Source organism: Panthera tigris, chromosome D4 (genome assembly GCF_018350195.1).
Source record: "Panthera tigris isolate Pti1 chromosome D4, P.tigris_Pti1_mat1.1, whole genome shotgun sequence".
Lineage (NCBI taxonomy): Eukaryota > Metazoa > Chordata > Mammalia > Carnivora > Felidae > Panthera > Panthera tigris.
In genome coordinates this window covers 39,801,722-39,822,976 of record NC_056672.1, presented here as the reverse complement: position 1 = coordinate 39,822,976, position 21,255 = coordinate 39,801,722, and the positions used below count along the sequence as shown (strand labels likewise).

Sequence of the window (21,255 nt, the reverse complement as noted above, 5' to 3'; positions counted from 1 at the left end):
TATTTTCTGTCCAGGAAGAATGTTTTAAATTCTGTTGCCTTTGGGCTTTATTATCCATTTGAAAGCCGGGGCTATTTTGTATTTTGTCAGGTGGTCATCATGGATATATTGGTGACATTCATCAGATCGAGTCAAGAACAATAATAAAAAAGGTCTTTAATGAATCCACTCAGAGAACTTGAACAAAGATGTTGTTTCCTGATAAGCTTCGGCTCAGGTCATGATCTCACGGCTCATGAGTTTGAGCCCCGCATCCGGCTCTGGGCTAACAGCTCGGAGCCTGGAGCCTGCTTTGGATTCTGTGTCTCCCTCTCTCTCTGCCCCTCTCCCACTCACGCTCTGTCTGTCTCTCTCTCAAAAATAAATAAACATTAAAAAAAACCCAAGTACCTTCTACATGCCAGTTCCTATGCTAGATGCTTGGGGTATGATGATGAACATGGCAAAGAATGTCTCTGGACTGTTAGAGTTTATAGGCAGGGGATGAAGGCAGACATTAACGATTATCACAGAAATAATTAATTAGTTAAAAACTGGATGTATTCTACAAATAAATGGGATGCTGAAAGAGAGTAAATGGTGGAAGTCTTTCAGTGAATCTGAGTTGTTCAAGAAGTTTTCCCTGACGAATCCACATGCATCCTGAAGGACAGGGTAGCCAAGCAAAGCACTGGGGCAGAGCCTACCAAGTCATGGGGCAGAGAGAGCATGCAGAGATGATGCAAAGACCAGCTATGGGAGCAAAGGCACCCTCGTGCATGAAACGAGGCCTAAGGCATCCTAGGAGCAGTGCTAGGAAGCCATTGAAGGTCCCTATAAGGGGACCTGATGAAAACCACATTTTAATTTATTTATTTATTGTTTATTTATTTTGAGAGAAAGAGAGAGCACGAGCAGGAGAGAAGAGAGAGGGAGAGAGAGAGAATCCGAGGCAGGCTCTGCACTGTCAGCGCAGAGCCCGACGCGGGGCTCGAACCCACAAACCACGAGATCATGATCTGAGCCAAAACCAAGAGCTGGACGCTTAACGGACTGGGCCACCCGGGAGCCCTGAAAGCCACATTTTAAAAGGAGAGAGATTTACAATCCGAAGAGAAACCAGAGTGATGAAAGCCACGTTTAAAAAAGATCACCCTGGTGGAAAGAAGGGGAGGAGGAAATGTGGCTTTGACAAGCATCGACAGGCTGGACTTGATAACTAAATGTGCACTGCACACACCAAGTTGTGACTGTGAACTTTGAGGCAGGGTGTCCTTCGTTCTGATTTAAAAGGCTTGCCTTTTCGAGTGTCTGCATCATCCTGTTAGATTCAGAGAGCCAGAGCGATCCCACATTGTTCTTCTTTCCTTTCGACTTGGAGGTTGTTGTTCACGATGACGAGGGAAAAACGTTTTGTCTAGTTGAATCCTGGGATTGATTTAATGGTTATGGAGTTTCAGAGTTAACTCAAAATGTTCGAAATGCAGCTGCTGCTTATTGTAAGTTTAGGGAAACTTCCTGGGTGGCAGGGAGTTGTTGGTGGAGGAAAGCTTTGTAATCGCCACATAATTTGAAATATAAATAACTTTGATGTGGTAAGTGTAAATGCATCAGACCACGAGGACCAAATTTCCTCTAGAATATGTGTGAATTTAACAAAAGAGGATAGGGACTTTAGTGAAGACTGCTGTGTATTACATTTATATTTTGTCTGTCTGGAGACAAATGAGAGCTTTGAGTCCCAAACCATAACCATACTCTTCCATTCCTACCTAAAATGTCTCCCATGTTGGCCATTTCTTGCAAGATGGTTCATATGGGGAAAAGACACAGGCTGCTTGGCCAAATTCCATGGCTATTGTTTCGTGTGTCTGAAAGATCGAAAATGCCTGTCATTCCGACTGTGAGCTATGGTTTGCCGGCTGGGCAATTTGTCATTGCCGCCTTTTTCTTGAAAACGTGCGTTGTTTCCCCCTAGGTATTCCCTGTAAATGATGAGCCACCACTCCTCAAGGCTGACCTCATCCCCATGATGCATTGCTCAGAAGGCGAAGAGGTGGTCATCACCTCTGAACACATTTCTGCTACTGATGTGGACGGTGATGACTCGAGACTGATGTTTGTGATCGCCCGAGCACCTCAGCACGGGCTGGTGAGGAAAGCTGGAGTCGCAGTGGATCAGTTCTCTCAGGGAGATGTCATCTCGGGGGCTGTGACATACAAACACACGGGTGAGTGACCGCACGGTGACCAGTGTGACTGGGGGGATGCAACAACTGAACGGAGTCTTAATGCCACTCCTTGCCAGGGGCTCTGATAGCCTTATAGTCTCCGTGCTTGCTCTCATTAAAAAAGAAGCAGCAGCAGAAGCAGGTGCGCCTGGGTGGCTCAGTCGGTTGAGCGTCCGACTTCGGGTCAGGTCGTGATCTCACAGTTCGTGAGTTCTAGCCCCGTGTTGGACTCTGTGCTGACAGCTCGGAGCCTGGAGCCTGCTTGGGATTCTGGGTCTCCCTCTCTCTGCCCTTTCCCTGCTCATGCTCTGTCTCTCAAAAATGAATAAATGTTAAAAAAGAAATTTAAAAAGAAGCAGCAGTAAGAGCAGCTCGTATCCCTTTTTTTTTTAAAGTAGAGTCACCATATTTAGAAGGATTTCTGATCTCAGTTATATGATCAATTTCAAAGAGTGGAGGAGAAGCCTGTATTATTGCTGCTTTGTTCTTGATGCTTCCAACAGACCTTCAATTCACCCTGGGGTTGTCCGCAGGGTGTCCTCAGCTCCTTTGTAGCCCAAAGGCTACATTGTAGCCTACAATGTCCCTCTTCGGTCCATCTGTAGAAGATTTTATTTGACCATCACATCTTTGGGACCCATAAATCATAACAGAAATGCCTGAAGGAAGCTCCCTAAGAAAATTATATTGTTAATTTTAAAAGTTTACTCGATCACCAGCTAGCTCCTAAGAAGTAACTTGTCTGCCTTTTGAGTTCCTGAAAAGCCAAGGTGATTTCTTACGCCTTGTGTGACACCCACAGCACTACAGAGTGATGGACCCAAATTAGCGATGCGATAAACGCTTGTTTATTAGCCTCGTGCTTTCATTTCCGGCATCACATTATATTGTTACCCAGGTAGCATTTGTTCCTCATGTACAATGTTCAAATGGAGAAACTAGGAATTCAGTGGCTGCTATCTGCAAGGCATGGTGCTAGGCATTTTGGGCTACAAAGGAGTAAAATCCAGACTCAGCTGTGAAGGACTTTTGATTTAAATAGATAGACAGACCCACTCACGTGCAAAGATGATAGTGTCACATATCGGTACCTCATTAGTCGTTGCCCCTAACATGTCTTCTGATCTCTGGGTTGAGGGCACCTCCTCAGTAATAATACTGCATATTTCCTCTGGTTACCTTTTATCGCACTCTGCTACAATTTCATGTGTACTCATCCATACGCCCCTCTCATCTGTGGATTCCATGGGGAAGCATGATGGGTAGATAAGGCCAGGTGAGTGGTGGAGGGAGTAAGAGGTATCAGGATTCAGATCATTCTCTTATTTGAAAGAACATGGGGAATACAAGCAACGCGTGGGAGTGGGAACTTGGGGTGGGGGGATTGAGATAGGTAAGGATTAATTTGGAAGTGGGGGAATATTGTGAAATAATATTTTTTAAAAAATTTTAATGTTTTATTTATTCTGGGGAGAGAGAGAGAGGGCGTGAGCAGGGCAGAGGCAGAGAGAGAGGGAGACAGAATCCGAAGCAGGCTCCAGGCTCTGAGTTGCCAGCACAGAGTCTGATGAGGGGCTCGAACTCCTGAACCATGAAATCATGACATGAGCCAAAATCAGATGCTTCGCCATCCAGGAGCCCCCAGACATCTTTTTAAAAAATGGTATCTCCTTATCTTCTTCTTTTTTTAATGTTCATTTATCTTTGAGAGAGCAAGAGAGAGAGAGAGACAGAGTACAAGCAGGGGAAAGGCAGAGAGAGAGGGAGACACAGAATCCAAAGCAAGTTCCAGGCTCTGAGCTGTCAGCACGGAGCCCGACCCAGGGCTCAAACCCACAAACCATGAGATCATGACCTGAACCAGAGTCAGGTGCTTAACAGACTGAGCTACTTGGGCACTCCTCTCCTTATCTTCTTAAGTGTGTTTAGTCTTGGGAAGGGTTTCACTGGCCATATCCTTGTCCTGGGGAACATAGTTCACATGTTCGATGTCTCTCTCTCAAGAGTCCACAGCTTCATTTTGATTTCCCCAATAGATCTCATATAGATGGGCAGAAAAGGGGCCAAAACCCAACATCTATTGAGTTTCATGTAATTTTAACATTTATGGCAGGCTCATGCATACATAAATGAGAGGTGCTATGAATCTGTCTTCTCTGTCAGTGCCTTGCTCTAAGTGCTGAACAACAGTTTACGTATTTATAAATCTCTTCTGGTATGATGGCCACGTAAGGGACTGTGAACTAATTTTTTTTTCATGAGACCTGCTAGGACACTAGGCACATTACTAAAGATAGATGTTTTTGTTGTTGTATTGGGGTTATGTTACTAAATTAGGAGAAATACTGCCAATTCAAAAGATGGTTGATTATTTGAATGATGTTTCTTTGTAATGTTCAGCCAATTATTCAATTGGTAGTAATTTAGCACTGCGTGGGAAAGGCTACAGGACCTGAAATTTCTGTGTTCTGTGCTTGCCTCTATATGTTGATTATAAAGGCCACCTGAAGATAATCTTGTCATCAATATTATTTGCTCTCCATGAGTATAAAAATAATACTACATGCTCATTTCAAAAAACTTGGAAAGTATGGAAAAGCATAAAGAAGTTTTGAAAAATCTGCTCTTTACCTCTCAGAGATGATCACTGTTAACATTTCAGTACTTTGTTTTCTTTTTTCCAATCATAATTTTTAACATAGTTGCAATCATGTGTGTGTAGTTTTATCAATTACATTTTTCATTGAGCTTATCAGCTAACATGTTTATTAAAATATTTATTAAATGTTATAAAGTTATTGTAAATGCAAGTCTTAGTAATTGAATATCTTATGATGTAAAATTACATGATTAATTTACTATTCTCCCAACATCAAACATGAAGTCTTTAAAAAAATTTTTTTAGGGCTGCCTGGGTGGTGCAGTCAGTTAAGCATCCGGCTCTTGATCTCTGCTCAGGTCATGGTTTGTGAGTTCAAGCCCCGCATGGGGTTCTGTGCTGGTGGTAGAGAGCCTTCTTGGGATTCTGTCTCTCCTTCTCTCTGCCTCTCCCTCACTTGTGCATATTTCTCTCTTTCTCAAAATGAATAAACGGACTTAAAATGTTTTTTTGAATAATGCCACAGTTAACAGTTTGAAGTATACATCCTGTCCTTAGACTGTACTCCATTCAAGGTAGAGACTTGTCCATCCATGTTGTAGCCTTTTTTGTGCCTCGATTCTCAGCCTGCTTTTTTAGCTTTTCTGTAAATGTACCTAAGCTTCCACTATATCGAAATTACAGTTATGGAAGGTACCATGTTTCCTTTTTTTTTTTTTTTTAAGCTTTCTACTCTTCCTAGAATGATTTTTTCCACTTCTCTTCCTGCAGGTTCTCATTCCCCCATCTCAATTCTTTGCCTCATCTGCCTGGTAAAGTAATTATCATTTAATGCGTGGTATAAAGCCAGCAGAGCCATCTGGAAAAACTTCCCTGACTTTCCTTGCCATGTGTGCCTTGCCCCCATGCTACTGTCAGCCAATACTTTCATCTTCTTGTCTCTCAGCTCCCCATACATATTCAGGCTGAGATACGTGAATTTTCCATTTAATTGGACTTAATAGTGGCGATTTCATATGGTTCCTCTTAATACATATACACATCAATGATAGTCTAACCCAACTACATTTCTTCCTCTACCATTAGATTGTGTCAGTGCCTGACCCATAAAAGGTCTTTTGACATTTGACATTCTTTTGAACTGCCTGACATTTTCCAAATGTCTGCCTGATTCTCTGCTGGAGCACCCAGCCTACTAATTATCAGATACGAGCCACTAAATATATATTTATCAAGTGAATGAAGAATAAATAAGCTTTATGCCCATTTATGTTTTTATAAATATGAATATATGAGAGGCATCTTAATTTTTGCCGCTTCTAAAGTTAAAGCTGATTATTTAATTCTAATTCTCTCAACTTCAACTCTGTTTTTTCTTCTAAGCCTAGCTGTCTCATCCTTTAATCATTTGGTGGCTCAATAATATCATCTCTTGATTTTCCTTTCATTATTTTAATCAGGTAGAATAATGCCAAGCACAGTATTGTGTAAATTTGACCAATGTGTCTTGTGAAAATAGACGACGTCCCTGATCTTTTGTGTGCCGGTCTCATTAAAACTTCCAACGTTTGCGTCCCTCATGGCACTTTCAGTGTGAAGCATGAGAATTACCAAAAGCACTTCTGCAGAACTTTTCTGTCCCCTGGATAGTGAGTGCTTCTATCTTCGTGCTGTTAGTTAGTAACCCAAGAGCACATTGGCTGGTTTACTGATAAACTATCAAATCCTGACGTTTTTTTCCTTCTTTCTCCCACTGCTTACGTTGGGGGCCATTTTGTTCACCTTTCAATTTTTATTAATTTTTTATTGAGAGAGAGAGAGCATGCACACACGTGAGCAGGGGAGGGGCAGAAGGAGAGGGAAAGAGAGACTCTTAAGCAGGCTCCACGCCCAGTGCCCATGACCATGAGATCATGACCTGAGCCAAAATCCAGAGTCAGATGCTTAATCAACTGAGACACCCAGGTGCCCCACGTTGGGGCCATTTTAAATCCCATGAGCATAAGCCCTAAAGAGTAAAAGGGAAACAAAAATAAATGCCATTTCTATGCCATGTCACGTTGCTATTTTGTTAATACCTTGGCTATTATATAATGGGGAAAATACTAAAACGACAAAAATGTGGATTATCTTTCTATTTCGCCTTCCCAGCTTCTGTTTCTCATAACTGCGGTGTGGGTGATGTGTGTTCACTTAAGGTAGTTAATGTAAATGGGAAGACAATGCACTTGGAAGGACGGGGGTGCCTTCTACTCTCCCTGAGGTGGGTCCTATCGCTAAACACTTATGAAGGAAGAATGAAACCTTCCCTAGTCAAGCTTTGTGCCTCTCCCATGTTCCTTTGTGAACGGTCAGACCCTTGTGAGCCCCTTTTTGCCCCTCCATATGGTGATAGAGGGCTGGCAGAGATTTCACTAGAGGCAACAGATGGGCAAGCATTTTTTCATTATTTTCACGACTATTTAATTTCCTAGTGATAAAATTGGGTTTTATATTGTAGCCACATAAACTCCTTTCTTTGCCATTCTATGCTTGTGGAAGAGGTGTAGGTCGATTTCATCTTAGTATTCTGTGTTTTTTACAAAGTCAGGTTTCAGCGACGGTGTGTTTTCCAGGTGGTGAGATTGGCCTGGTGCCTTGTTATGATACCATTACATTGGTGGTTTCGGATGGAGAAGCTGGTCCTTATGTGAATGGCTGTTGCTACAATGGGCCTCATCCATCTGTTCCTGTTCATGAGTCCTTTCCAGTGTATGACCTCAACATCACAGTACACCCAGTGGACAACCAATCACCTTCAATTGCAATAGGTGACAATGTTTTCTTCTATTAAAGTTCTAACATCTCACCTAGTGTCATAACTGTGGTTTAGTGAAATACTATGCACTTGAATTATAGTTAAAATAAACTACAGAATTGCCTATGATAATTGCCTCAATGCAAATCTGTGGAAAACTCAAAGCGTATAAAAGATTGCAGGGCAAAGGAATTTATTTGTTTCAAAATTTAGGTAATTCTGTGTGGAGAGAGAGTGCAAGTATGTTTGTGAGTGAGAGTGTGTGTGTGTGTGTGTGTGTGTGTGTGTGTGTTATGGGATCAGGACAACATTGGAATCCTCAAATATTCTGGCTTTATTTCACATGGGGAAATATCATTTGTCTGCTGGAGAGAGAGTAATTTATTTTCTCCATAATAATTTCTATTAGAACAGAATGAAAATACCAGGGAGACCATTTATATACATTTAACCTTATTTGCTTTTTAGAAAGTCATCGCTTCATAGACATTATGTATATGTTCTGTTGCTTAGAAAAAAAATACGAGCATATGTATGGATGTTATTGTAATTTGCAAACTATCTCCCAAGCAATGTTCTGGAAAGGAAGCTTTATCCCTGCAGAATAATTAAGCACCAAGGCATGGAAAAAATGTTCGTTATGAGTAATTCATAATAGCTTGCAGGCAATTAACGCTCTGACAAACAGAGGTACCAACTGATCTTGAAGAGTACATAAACTACATTTAGTGGCTTATCATTAAAACAGTTTGGCAATTCTTATTTTCATTTGTCACTTCTATAGACACACAAGGGAAATCAGAGTTCCTTGAGAATGACTAAAGGGCTGTACTAGAGCATTTAGTATTTCTGCTGTCTTTCCATTATTGTCTGGCTTGCTTGTACAAGAAAAAAAATATAATTCCATAAGTCAAATTAAATTCCACCCATTACCCCTGAATATTTTCACTGTAAGGAGAAATTATGCCAGAGGAAATGAACATCTCCCATGGAAGCGTATTTGCACATGGGAGGCTTCTCTGAATTGGAATTACAATCACTCCCTTTTGTCTTCACTATTCTGATTAGGGGATTTCACACTAAGTCATAATTGTGTTATTATTTGTATGCAGGTACCATGTTCGTTGTAGATGAGGGTTTCTCAGCAGCCATTACCATTAACCATTTGTCCGCCACTGACCCCGACACTGCAGTGGATGACTTGGAAGTTGTTTTGGTTTCTCTTCCCCAGTTCGGCTACCTTGAAAACACTCTTCCTTCTGCAGGTTTTGAAAAAAGCAATATGGGCATAAGCATAGGTAAGTCATGGCTTCGTGCAGTCACTTGCCTATGTCTATGTATCTGACTCGCCAAATCATGCTTAACGACTGCGTAAGGACTTCAACATTGTTCAGAGCACTGTATACGTTCAAGGAATTATTATTATAGCTGATATTTTTGAAAATTATTGTTTTTATCTTAATTTTCTGTTTTGAATTTCCTTATGTATGGGAGTTTACTTCAAAGTAAGTGGAAATGTCACATAGGAAAACTATAAGAATAAATACTGAAGAAGGAATGTTTTAAAAGACCTTCATAGCAACCCAGAATACTGTGATATCATAAATCTGGTGGAGCTCACAGGTCTCATTCTCCTAACCTTTTAGCACTTTTAAAAGACAATGGCAGAAAAGATCAGGACACGTATCATGGGTGTAACAGAGAGAGAGAGTGAGCCTGAGATGTTGAAGGTGAGGACTTTAATTTTGAAAACGGAATGTATCTCAGATATTTAAATATATTTTTTTTAACGTTTATTTATTTTGGAGACAGAGAGAGACAGAGCATGAACGGGGGAGGGTCACAGAGAGAGGGAGACACAGAATCTGAAACAGGCTCCAGGCTCTGAGCTGTCAGCACAGAGCCCGACGCGGGGCTCGAACCCACGGACCATGAGATCATGACCTGAGCCGAAGTCGGACGCTTAACCGACCGAGCCACCCAGGCGCCCCGTATCTCAGATATTTAAATAGCTCTTGTATTTCAGACAAGAACAACGAAAACAAAAACATCAATAGAGTGGCTGAATGGATAGAAAAAAAATAAGACCCAATACATGCCGCTTGCAAGAGGCTAAGTTCAGCTTCAAGGACACATATAGGCTCAAAATGAAGGGATGAACAAAGATATCCCATGCAAATGGAAACCAAAAGACAGCAGGGGTACTTACAACAGATAAAATAGACTTTAAATCCAAATTGTAGCAAGAGACAAAGAAGGTCACTGTAAAATGATAATAGGGTAAATTCATCAGGAGAATAGAACAATTATAAATTTATATGCATACAACGTTGGAGCACCTAAATATACTGAGCAAATACTAACAGATCTGAAGGAAGTAATGACAATACAATAAGAATACTTGGGTACTGAAGTCCCCCACTTTCAACAATGGATAGATCACCTGGATGAAAAATCAACAAGGACACAGTGGACTTAAACTGTACATTAGAGCAAATGAACCCAGTAGACATACACAGTATATTCTATCACCCGATGTGTCACAACTCTTAGACAACTTTGAAAGACTGAAGTCATACCAAGTATCTTTTCTGACCACAATGGTATGAAATTTAAATCAGTAACAGGAGGAAAACTAGAAAATTCACAAATAAGTGTAAATTAAGACACTCCCGAACAACCAATGGTTCAAGGATGAAATTTTAAAAAAAATCCTGGGGTGTCTGTGTGGCTCGGTCAGTTACACATCTGACTCCTGATTGCAACTCAGCTTGTGATCTTACGGTTTTGTGAGCTCAAGCCCCATGACGGGCTCTGAGCACTGATTGAACCTGCTTGGGATTTTTTTTTCTCTCTCTCCCTCCCTCTCTCTCTGCCCCTCCCCCATTTGTGCTCTTTCTGTCTGTCTCAAAATAAATACATAAATAACCTTCAGAAAAAGTAAAAGTAAAAAATCCTAGGATTTCTCATCACAAGGAATATTTTTTTCCTTTCTTTTCTCTCTCTTTTTTAAGGATTTTATTTTTAAGTAATCTCTACACCCCAAGTGGGGCTCGAACTTACAACCCCAAGATCAAGAGTCTCATACTCTACCAACTGAGCCAGCCAGGTGCCCCTTTTTCTTTCTTTCTGTTAAAACTGTATCTATATGAAGAGATGAATGTTAGCTGAACCTATTGAGGTAATCATTTCACAATATATGTAAATCAAACCATCGTGCTCTACACCTTAAATTTATACAGTGATGTATGTCAATTATTTTCAATACAACTGGAAGAAAAAGAAATTAAAAAAATCTTGAAACAAACAACAATGGAAACACAACATACCAGAATATATGAGATGCAGCGAAAGCAGTGCAAAGAAGAAAATTTATAGTGATAGGGCCTACATTAAAACATTATCTCAAATAAACAACATAACTTTATAACTCATGGAACTAGAAAAACAAGAACAAAAGAAGCCCAATTAGCAAGGGGCGCCTGGGTGGCTCAGTCGGTTGAGCGTCCGACTTCGGCTCAGGTCACGATCTCGCGGTCCGTGAGTTCGAGCCCCGAGTCAGGCTCTGGGCTGATGGCCCAGAGCCTGGAGCCTGCTTCCGATTCTGTGTCTCCCTCTCTCTCTGCCCCTCCCCCGTTCATGCTCTGTCTCTCTGTCTCAAAAATAAATAAATATTAAAAAAAAAATTAAAAAAAAAAAAGAAGCCCAATTAGCAAAAAGAAGGAGATAGCAAAGAAGGAGATAGAAGGAGATAGTAGAAATAAATGAAATCGAGACCAGAAAAACACTAGAAACAATACATTAATGAAACTAGGATATGGTCTTTTAAAAAGATAAACAAAATTGGCAAATCTTTACCTAGACTTGCCCTGAAAAAGAGAGGACTCAAAATTTGAAATGAAAGAAGAGATATTACAACTGATACCACAGTTATACAGAGGATCAGAAGAGGCTGCTAGGAACAACCATACATCCACAAATTAGACAATCTGAGAGAAATGGATAAATTCCTAGAAACATGCAACTTACCAAATCTCAGTCATGACGAACTAGAAACCCTGAATAGACCTATAATAAGTAAGGAGATTTAATCAGTAATCCAAAACCTCCTGAGAAAGAAAAGACCAGGACCAGATGTTTTTGCAGGTTCTATCGAACTTTTAAAGAAGAATTAACACTATTTCTTCCCGCACTCTTGCAAAACATTGAATATGAGGAAAAACTCCCCAACTCATTTTATAAGACCAGCATTACCCTGATACCAAAGCCAGGTAAGGATACTGTAAGAAAACCATAGACCAATCCCTGAAGAATGTAGATGCAAAAATTCATCAGAAAATATTAACAAACTGAATTCAATGGTACATTAAAAGGATCGGACACCGTGATCAAGTGGGAATTCTACCTGGGATGCAAGGATGGTCAGCATATGTAAATCAATAAATGTGATACACCAAATTGATAGACTAAAAGTCTATGATCATCTCTATAGATACGGAAAAAGCATTTGACAAAATTCAACAATATTTATGATAAAAACTATCAACAAATTTGGTATAGAAGGTATATACCCCAATGTAATAAAGGTCATATATGACAAATTCACAAGTGGCAGCATACTCTAAACGGTTAAAAGCTTTGCTTCCAAGATGAGGACAAAAACAAGTATGCCCACTCTTATCATTCTTAGTCAACATAGTACTGAAAGTCCTAGCTAGGATAATGAGACAAGAAAAGGAAATAAAAGGTATCCAAGTAAGAAGGAAGAAGTAAAATTGTCTCTTTTTGCAGATTATGTGATATTACATGTAGAAATTTCTCAAGATTTTACTAAGGGGTGCCTGGGTAGCTCAGTGGATTTCAGCTCATGTCATGATCTCACAGTTAATCGTTTCAAGCCCTCTGACGGGCTCTGCATTGACAGTGTGGAGCCTGCTTGGGATTCTCTCTCTCTGTCTCTCCTTCTGCCTCTCCCCTACTCTTGCATGGGGGCTCTCTGTCTGTCTGTCTCTTTCAAAAATGAATAATTAAACTTGAAAAAATTAAAAAAAAAAGATCTCACCAAAAAACTATTAGAACAAGTCAACAAAATAAGTCAAGTTTTAGGATACAAAAACAACATTAAAAAATCAGTTGTATTTCTATATACTAATGATGAACTATTGAAAAAGCAAACAATTTCATTCACAATAGAATTGAAAACAATGAAATACTTAAGAGTAAAATCAAACAAGGAAGTGAAAAATTTATATACCAAAAACTATAAGACATAGAATTGATGTCTTGATGGAAGAAATTGAAAAATACATAAGCAAATGGAAAGATATATTCATGGATCAAAAGTGTTAATGTTATTAAAATGTTGGTACTACCCAAAGCCATCTATAACTTTGAAGGCAATCACTATCAAAATTTAAATGGCATTTTTCACAGAGACAGAACAAACAATCCTAAAATTTCTATGGGAGCACAAAAGACCTTGAATTCCGAAAGCAATCTTGAGAAAGAATAAAGCTGGATGCATTATGTTCTCTAATTTAAAAGTATATTGCAAAGCTATAATAATCAAAATGCTATGGTGTTAAAACAGTATGGCATAAAAATAGGCATATAGATCAGTAGAACAGAATGAAAGAGCTCAGAAGTAAGTCCATGCAGGGGCGCCTGGGTGGCTTAGTTGGTTAGGCATCCAACCTCGGCTCAAGTCATGATCTCATGGTTCATGGGTTTGAGCCCTGTGTTGGGCTCTGTGCTGACAGTTCAGAGCCTGGAGCCTGCTTTGGATTCTGTATCTCCCTCTCTCTCTTCCCCTCCCCTGCTTGTGTTCTCTCTCTCTCTCAAAAATGAATAAACATAAAAAAATTTTTTTTGAAGAAGTAAGTCCATGCATATGTGGTCATTTAATTTATGACAAAGGAGCCAAGAATACACACTGAGAAAAGGACAATAAATGGTGTTGGGAAAACTGGACAGCCTCATGGAAAAGAATGAAAATGAACCACTGTCTTATGCCATGCAACAAACAAACAAACAACAACAAAAAACAAAAAACTCAAAATAGATTAAATACTTGGATGTAAAACCTTAAATCATAAAGCTCCTAGAAGGAAACATAGGTGGTAAACTCTTAACATTGATCTTGGCAGTGGTTTTTTGGTTTTGACACCAAAAGCAAAGGCAACAAATGCAAAAATCAAGAAAGTAAGACTACATCAAACTAAAAAGCTTCTGCAGAAGAAGCAGTCAACAAAATGGAAAGACAACCTGCAGGATGGAAGGAAATATTTATAAACCATATATCTGATAAGGGATCAATATCTAAAATGTGTAAAGGACTCACTGATATAACTCAGCAGCAAAGAAGCCCAAACAATCTGATTTAAAAATGGACAGAAGGCTTGAATAGATAGTTCTCCAAAGAAGACATACAAATGGCCAATAGGCACATGAAAAGTGCTCGACATCACCCATCACTAGGGAAATTCCAGTCTAAACCACAATGAGGTATCACTTCCCCCCTGTTAGAATAGCTCTTATCAAAAAGACAAGACATAACAAATGCTGGTGAGGATGTGGAGAAAAGGTAATCCTTTGGGCATTGTTGGTGGGAATGTAAGTTGGTATAGCTACTGTGGAGATTCTTCACAAAATTAAAAATAGAAGTGTCATATGATCCAGTAATTCTGCTTCTAGGTATATATTCAAATGAATGAAAACAGGATATCAAAGAGATGTCTGTATTCTGATGTTCATTGTGCCATTATTGACAATAGCCCAACACATGGTAACGACCTACATGTCCGTTGATGGATGAATGGATAAAGCAAATGTGATACAAATAAATGATAGAATATTATTCAACCACAACAAGAAGGAAATCCTGCCATTTGCAAAATATATATATATATATATATATATATACGTATATATATATGCATATATATACGTATATATATATATATATGCGCATATATATATACGTATATATATATACGCATATATATATATACGTATATATATATGGACTTTGAGAGCATTATGTTAAGTGAAATACATTAGAGAAAGACAAATACCATATGATCTCACTTATATGTGGAATCTGAAACAGTTGTACTCATAGAAACAGAGTAGAATAGTGGTTACTAGGGGCTGGAGGGTGGGACAAGTGGAGAGATGTTGGTTGAAGGGTGCAAACTTTCAGTTATAAAATGAATAATTTCCAGGGATCTAAGGTATAGCATGGTGACTCTAGTTAATACTGTATCGTATGCTTGAAAGTTGATTTGAGAGTAAAGCGTAATGTTCTCACTGTAACAACAAATGGTAATCACATGAAGTGAATGATGTGTTAACAAACATTATTGTGGTAACATTTTACAACGTATGTGTGTACCAAATCATCACATGGGAAAACTTAAACTTATGGCGTTGTATGTCAATTATATCTCAATAAAGCTAGGGGAAAAAGATTTATTGCCCTAAAGGTACGCATTTGGCCTGTGACTTAATGCTCAACATAGAGCATTACAGAGAGAGAGAGAATCCCATGAGGAACAGCGACAGGAAAGGAGAGAGAATCCTGAAATGGGGCTTGAGCTCACCCAATGCGGGGCTCGAGTTTACCTGATGCAGGGCTCAAGCTCACCCAAAGCGGGGCTCAAGCTCATGAACCATGAGACCATGACCCAAGCTAAAGTCAGAGGCTTAATCAACTGAGCCACCCAGCACCCCGAGATAGTCTTTTTCTTATCCAAGCATAATAAGAACTGTTTATAGGAGCAGTGGTTTTAATCAAGGGAAGGTCTCTCTTAACGTTTATTCTAACCATATAAAGAATAGTCATGAAGTCCCTACACATCCTGGTTAGCAGTTATCATCTTTCTGTTCTCCATGCAGATTTTAATCCTTCCTTATGATTTATGGATATCTGTTTTTTGTTGATGGCTGACAGATATTACAGCAGCCCCCGATAGCTGATTCTTGGGTCAACTGCAATGATCTCTTATTTGCTTTTCTTTGAAATAAGCTATTGTGTTAAGGATTAAGGATCAGTAGCTTGGGGAAAAAAAAAAGTTTTTCTAATTTACCTGCTCCGTGTTGGTATGCTCTAGCTTCGTTCCAGTGGAAAGACATGAAGGCTTTACACATTAACTATGTGCAATCCAGACATCTGAGGGTGGAACCGACGGCTGACCAGTTCATGGTGTATGTCACAGATGGGAAGCGACGCTCCTTGGAGATACCGTTTCACGTTATAATCAACCCCACAAATGATGAAGCTCCTGACTTTGTAGTGCAGAATATTACTGTAAGAAAGATACCAGAATTTTCCATTTCTTTTTTTTTTTAATCATTTTCTGATTTTATTTTCACCTAGCTCATTTACATTGGTCCAGGTGTCCTTAATACATTAAGTTGACTAGAAATGGGGAGAACACTAACTAGATTATATAATGCAATTACTTGAAAAACATGGGTCTAATAATAATGATGGTGATGATAGTAATAATTGCTAACATACAGAATTGCATCGATGCGATTACAGTTGCATATATATTATATATGATATAATATATAATATATAATATTTTATATATATATGTGTATATATATATATGTGCATATATATATATGTTAGATGGAGTTCTTACTGGGTTGTAGGTACTATTTCAAGTCCTTTTCATGTGTTCATATTGAATACTCACAATAGGCTTTTAGGGTGATGCTATTGTTATTGCTATTGAGTAACTGAAAAAAATGAGGCATAAAGAGGTTAGCTTAGTGGCCCAAGATCCCAGGGCTTAGAAATAAGCGGCATAAGGAGTGGTACATGGGAAATTTGCACCCAGGCAGTTTGATTTCCATAGCATGTCCTCTTAACTAATACTGTAATGACAAGGACTCTTAATTCACATATATTAAGGCATCTTTTTATATAACTATTTATAAAGGTATATGAAATGAAAAAACTATAATTTGAATCATGCTTTTTATGTAGTTTAAAAAATATTTTTATGTGAAAATGTTTGTTAGTTTTATTTAAAAATTCAGATATATAGTTAAAATGGCCATGATATCACTCCACAGATAACACCTCTTGTCTTTAAAAACATAATAAAAACATGATAATAAAAATATATACTTATACAAGTTAGAATATTGAGAAATATACACAATGAAATATGACAGTCTCTCTCTTCAACAGCCCCTACCCAAAGTCACTCCCCATTGACTGCATTTTTAGTAATCCCTCAAAAATAATTTGTGCACATGCCAGTGATGTGTGTGTATGTATGTATGTATATATATAATATATGTGCAATTTTTCTATATGTTTTACTTATAAATCAGGGATCGTATTATACCTACAAATCTCTACTTTAAAAAAAAACCTACTTATGTATATTGGGAAACTTTTCATATTAGCATATAATCTTTTAAAACAATTCTATTATTTATATATGATTGTTTAATTCAGACATACGTATAGCAAATCTTGATTAAATGGATGAGCACAGGCTTTGAAATAAGATGGACTTGGGTGTTGCTGTTTACTAGTTGTGGGGTTCTGGACAAGTTATTTTTTCTTTATGCTTCTCTTTCCTTATCTGCAAAATGTGCATCAAATCCTTAAGGGGTAGCCATGATGATCAAGGTGGCCAGGCACATACTAGACCCTTAGTAAACAGGTGCCATTTATATTATTGTTATTATGTTTGTCATCTTTTTTTCAGACATTTCCCAAAGCACATATGATCTATTTTGAAACCATTATCTAGCCTTATTTGTCACTAAAAATGATCAAATTCTGAATACAAAAGTCTTTATTTGATATGCATTTTCTTTTTTTTTTTTTTACATTTATTTATTTTTGAGAGAGAGAGAGAGATAGAGCACAAGTGGGGGAGGGGCAGAGAGAGAGAGGGAGACACAGAATCCGTAGCAGACTCCGGGCTCTGAGCTGTAAGCACAGAGCCCGACGCGGGGCTCGAAATCACAAACCATGAGATCATGACCTGAACCAAAGTTGGACGCTTAACCAGTGGAGCCACCCAGGTGCCCCATGGATATGAATTTTCTAGTGATTGTTTACAGTATATGAGAGTCACCTCACAATGAGATTTGGGAGCCAGCTCCTGTCCTTCCTCTTCTATTGGCCCATGGGTTTCTCTGGAGAGTACTTCGGTAATTGAGAGAGAGGAAAAACTGTATAAATGATTCCTTCTGTACTTAACTCTATTGTTTTGTATCTATCTAGGGTTGGAGTTTCTGAAATAATTAAGCCATTGGGAAATTGTCCCTTGCTCTTCTCCAAAGTAATCATGCTTCTTACCTGTGCACTCCTTAGAGAAGCTGTTGAAGAGTAACAAATACAGACCTCCATTGTTATTGGCAAAGCTGGCTTTAAGCTTCAAGTGATTTTGGTTTTTTTTAAAAATTTTTTTTAATGTTTATTTATTTTTGAGAGAGAGACAGAGAGAGACAGAGCGTGAGAGGCGGAGGGGCAGAAAGAGAGGGAGTCACAGAATCCGAAGCAGGCTTCAGGCTCTGAGCTGTCAGCACAGAGCCCAACACAGGGCTCGAACTCATGGGCTGCGAGATCATGACCAGAGCTGAAGTTAGACGCTTAACCGACTGAGCCACCGAGGCACCCCCAAGTGATTTTTTAAAATAGTCATATTTATTTTGCTTTCTTGTGGAAAAGTATTTCTCTTGTAGACAGTCAAGCTTGATCAAGTCAGGATGCAACTTGCACAAAAAAATGAGGTTTTAGTTTAAGATATTATAATCCATTTCAAACTGCTCTGCAAGTAAGCTTCTGCATTTTGTGTATATTGATCTAAACCTTTTATTTACAATCTCAGTCAATGAAGTGTACAAAAAGGAATCCCAAATGTTTTCAATGGAATTTTTCAGTCATGTTGTAAAGTAATTTATCATTTTATAAATGAGAAAGGTTGCCATATAGTGAGTCCAACAGTCTTAAGCTTTATGAAGAAGGGTAATTAGAACATATTTTAGGTTGCTTTATTAAAATTCTTGGAGAAAAACACAAGTTATCATGAAAGATAATTTCATAATTATATCATTGCACATTAAATTATGATGCCATCTTAGTCCTTAATAAGTAAGACCAGCGGCGCCTGGGTGGCTCAGTCAGTTGAGTGTCCAACTCTTGATTTGGGCTCATGGCATAATCCCAGGGTCATGGGATCGAGCCCCACGTTGGGCTCCACACTGAGCATGGAGCCTGCTTTAGATTCTGTCCCTTTCTCTCTCCCTCTCTCTCTCTAAAATAATCAAATCAAATCAAATAAAAAATAAAATAAAATAATGTAAGGCCAGATACAAAAAAATCAGCATCATTTTAGCCCAAGTATCAGAATGGCAAGTGATTCTTCTTCATCCAAGTGCCGTGGAGACTTGTGGCAGGAAGGCTCTCTCAGTAAGAGAGGCTGAAGAGAAAGGACATTTTCACAAATCTAAGCCATATGTATCCTTCATGGCTAAAATGCCCACCCAGCCATGAAGACATTCCTGGTCTCCTCCACCCTTTTACACTTCTTATTTAACCATATTTAGTAACACTAGATATTTTCTTCCTTGCAGTATAATTATGGATGGAGCAGCCTTCACAGTCTCATCTACCTTTAATTTTTTAGCATATTCATATCCTCACAGCATGAAGCACAGTGCATCGCAGATTCCCGATAGACTTCTGTTAAATGTATATGTTCTTCTTATTTATAGCTTGCTTTATTTCAAAATAGGAAACAAATATTTCTTTTTTCTCTTTATTCTCACTATGGGATGGGAAAAAGATCAAGACAGCTAAGTACCATGTCAAGTTCTAAATGGCTGCATCCTACCTGAAATGAAAAACATTCAGTTCTCTTTGTCCTTAAAGAATGATTAAACCTGAAGTGGGAGGTGGGGGTGGGGGAGGGAGTTCAGGAAAATTAGAGGCATGAGGATTGGGGAGAGAGGAGGGACCCAGAATTAAAATAAACACCATTATGCTTCCAGAAGCATCCTTCTCAATTGTTGTTGATTGCAATTGAAATACAGAAGGTCTTCCCACAATGACCAAAATTAGAAACCTAGCCCCCCACCCCCTTGTGAATAGCTGATATTTGTACTGTTTCTAAAGCAGAAACTTAAGAAATATGAAAGCAACGAGGTCCAGGAGGTGAAAATAACAGATTAGGTTCTGAAGGTGAAGGGTCTACAGTTACTTTTACAACTGAACTCTGTAAATTCCAGAAAGCAAACATTCCTTTGATTGCTTTTTCCCTGACCTTTGAATTATGCGGGGAAAAATTGTGTGTGTGTGTGTGTGTGTGTGTGTGTGTGTGTATCCTCTGTCCTTTATGGAAATGAATAAAATGCTTTGAAGTAAGTCTTCAGAGAAAACCGGAGAGGGATTAATAAATGTATTCTTTTCTTCCAAAGTCATGTTAAACAAGCCATTTCTTTTTAGGACTCATTACACACAAATTTCGTAGAAATTTTTCAATAGAATATCTTAAAATTAGTTCTTTTGGGCAATTTCCTAGCAGAAAGACAAATTTTATTTCTACACAACTGAGCTTTTGACTTGTTTTTGTTCAGGTGTGTGAGGGTCAGAGGAAAGAGTTGGATACCTCCATCATCAATGCTGCTGATCTAGACGTTCCCAAGGATTCCTTGCTGTTCAGCATCACTCATAAACCACGCCATGGCTTCCTCACCAACGGGATGCTTAGCAAAGAGTTTCCTCCAAATAAGCAGCCTGCCAACCCCAGCCAGAGGCATGAACTTATTCACAGCTTTTCCTTGGAACTTCTCAAGAATGGTATATCACGTTCCACTTCGTTTCATTTGTTCTTGTTGATTTCCTAATTTAGCCCAGAAAAGATAATAATAACTCACAGGAATAAGAAGTGAAGAAATGGCCTTCAACTACTGTATTCATTTATCTCTCAAGGGTTTTCTCTGGGCTCTGGATTAATGTAGGGCATGAAGCCTCGGCTAGAGAGAATGGGTAGTTGAAAAGGAAATAAAAATGTCTTCTTTCACTTTGGGAGCATCAATAAAAATGATACTTGTGATTTGGGGTATTTTAGCTCCAACTTTTTCATGTCATAATGAAAAATTCCTTTTTAAAACTACTGAGATCATGGACCTAAATTTGAAGAGATTTGTCTGCCAAAATTTCTATGTTTGAAACGAATATAGAACCACATATAATAACTCATTATTCTCCGTGGAGATAATTTGTTCTTTAAGGAAATGACACGTTGGAATAGCAGCCTGAATTATTTTTTAATTGCTCTTTCTAAAAAATCAATTTTATCCCATTTTCCGAATATAAACACACTTTTGAATATTGGAGAAAAGGATGGTTCTAGAATCACTGCCTATTCTCACTCTCCTTCCTGCCTTCACATATCGTTTCCCCAACCTGAACCCCCTTTGCTGGGCTAGCCAACACTGTGCCTTCAGAACCAGGTGACCTCTGACCTCCCCGTGGAGCGCCCTCTCCAGGACTCCAAACTCTTCCCTTCCTGTGCTGGTTTCGTCTCTGGGCCGGTTCAACAGTTATTCTGTCTGAATTTTTCCCTTCCCCAACCAGGATAAGTGCTCTGCCTCCAAGTTTATTATGCAAT

At 38.8% G+C, this 21,255-nt stretch overlaps 1 protein-coding gene across 2 annotated transcripts in view; it reads left to right on the top strand.

The window, feature by feature from the left end:
- FREM1 (FRAS1 related extracellular matrix 1) overlaps positions 1–21,255 on the top strand; it is a 136,031-nt gene that overhangs the window by 46,463 nt on the left and 68,313 nt on the right. For both annotated transcript variants that reach the window (XM_042964262.1, XM_042964258.1), the window contains exons 15-19: positions 1,958–2,210; positions 7,425–7,619; positions 8,719–8,904; positions 15,718–15,914; positions 20,219–20,441. In XM_042964262.1, the coding sequence (XP_042820196.1) occupies positions 1,958–2,210; positions 7,425–7,619; positions 8,719–8,904; positions 15,718–15,914; positions 20,219–20,441 (1,054 nt within the window). The remainder of the gene's footprint in view (positions 1–1,957; positions 2,211–7,424; positions 7,620–8,718; positions 8,905–15,717; positions 15,915–20,218; positions 20,442–21,255) is intronic.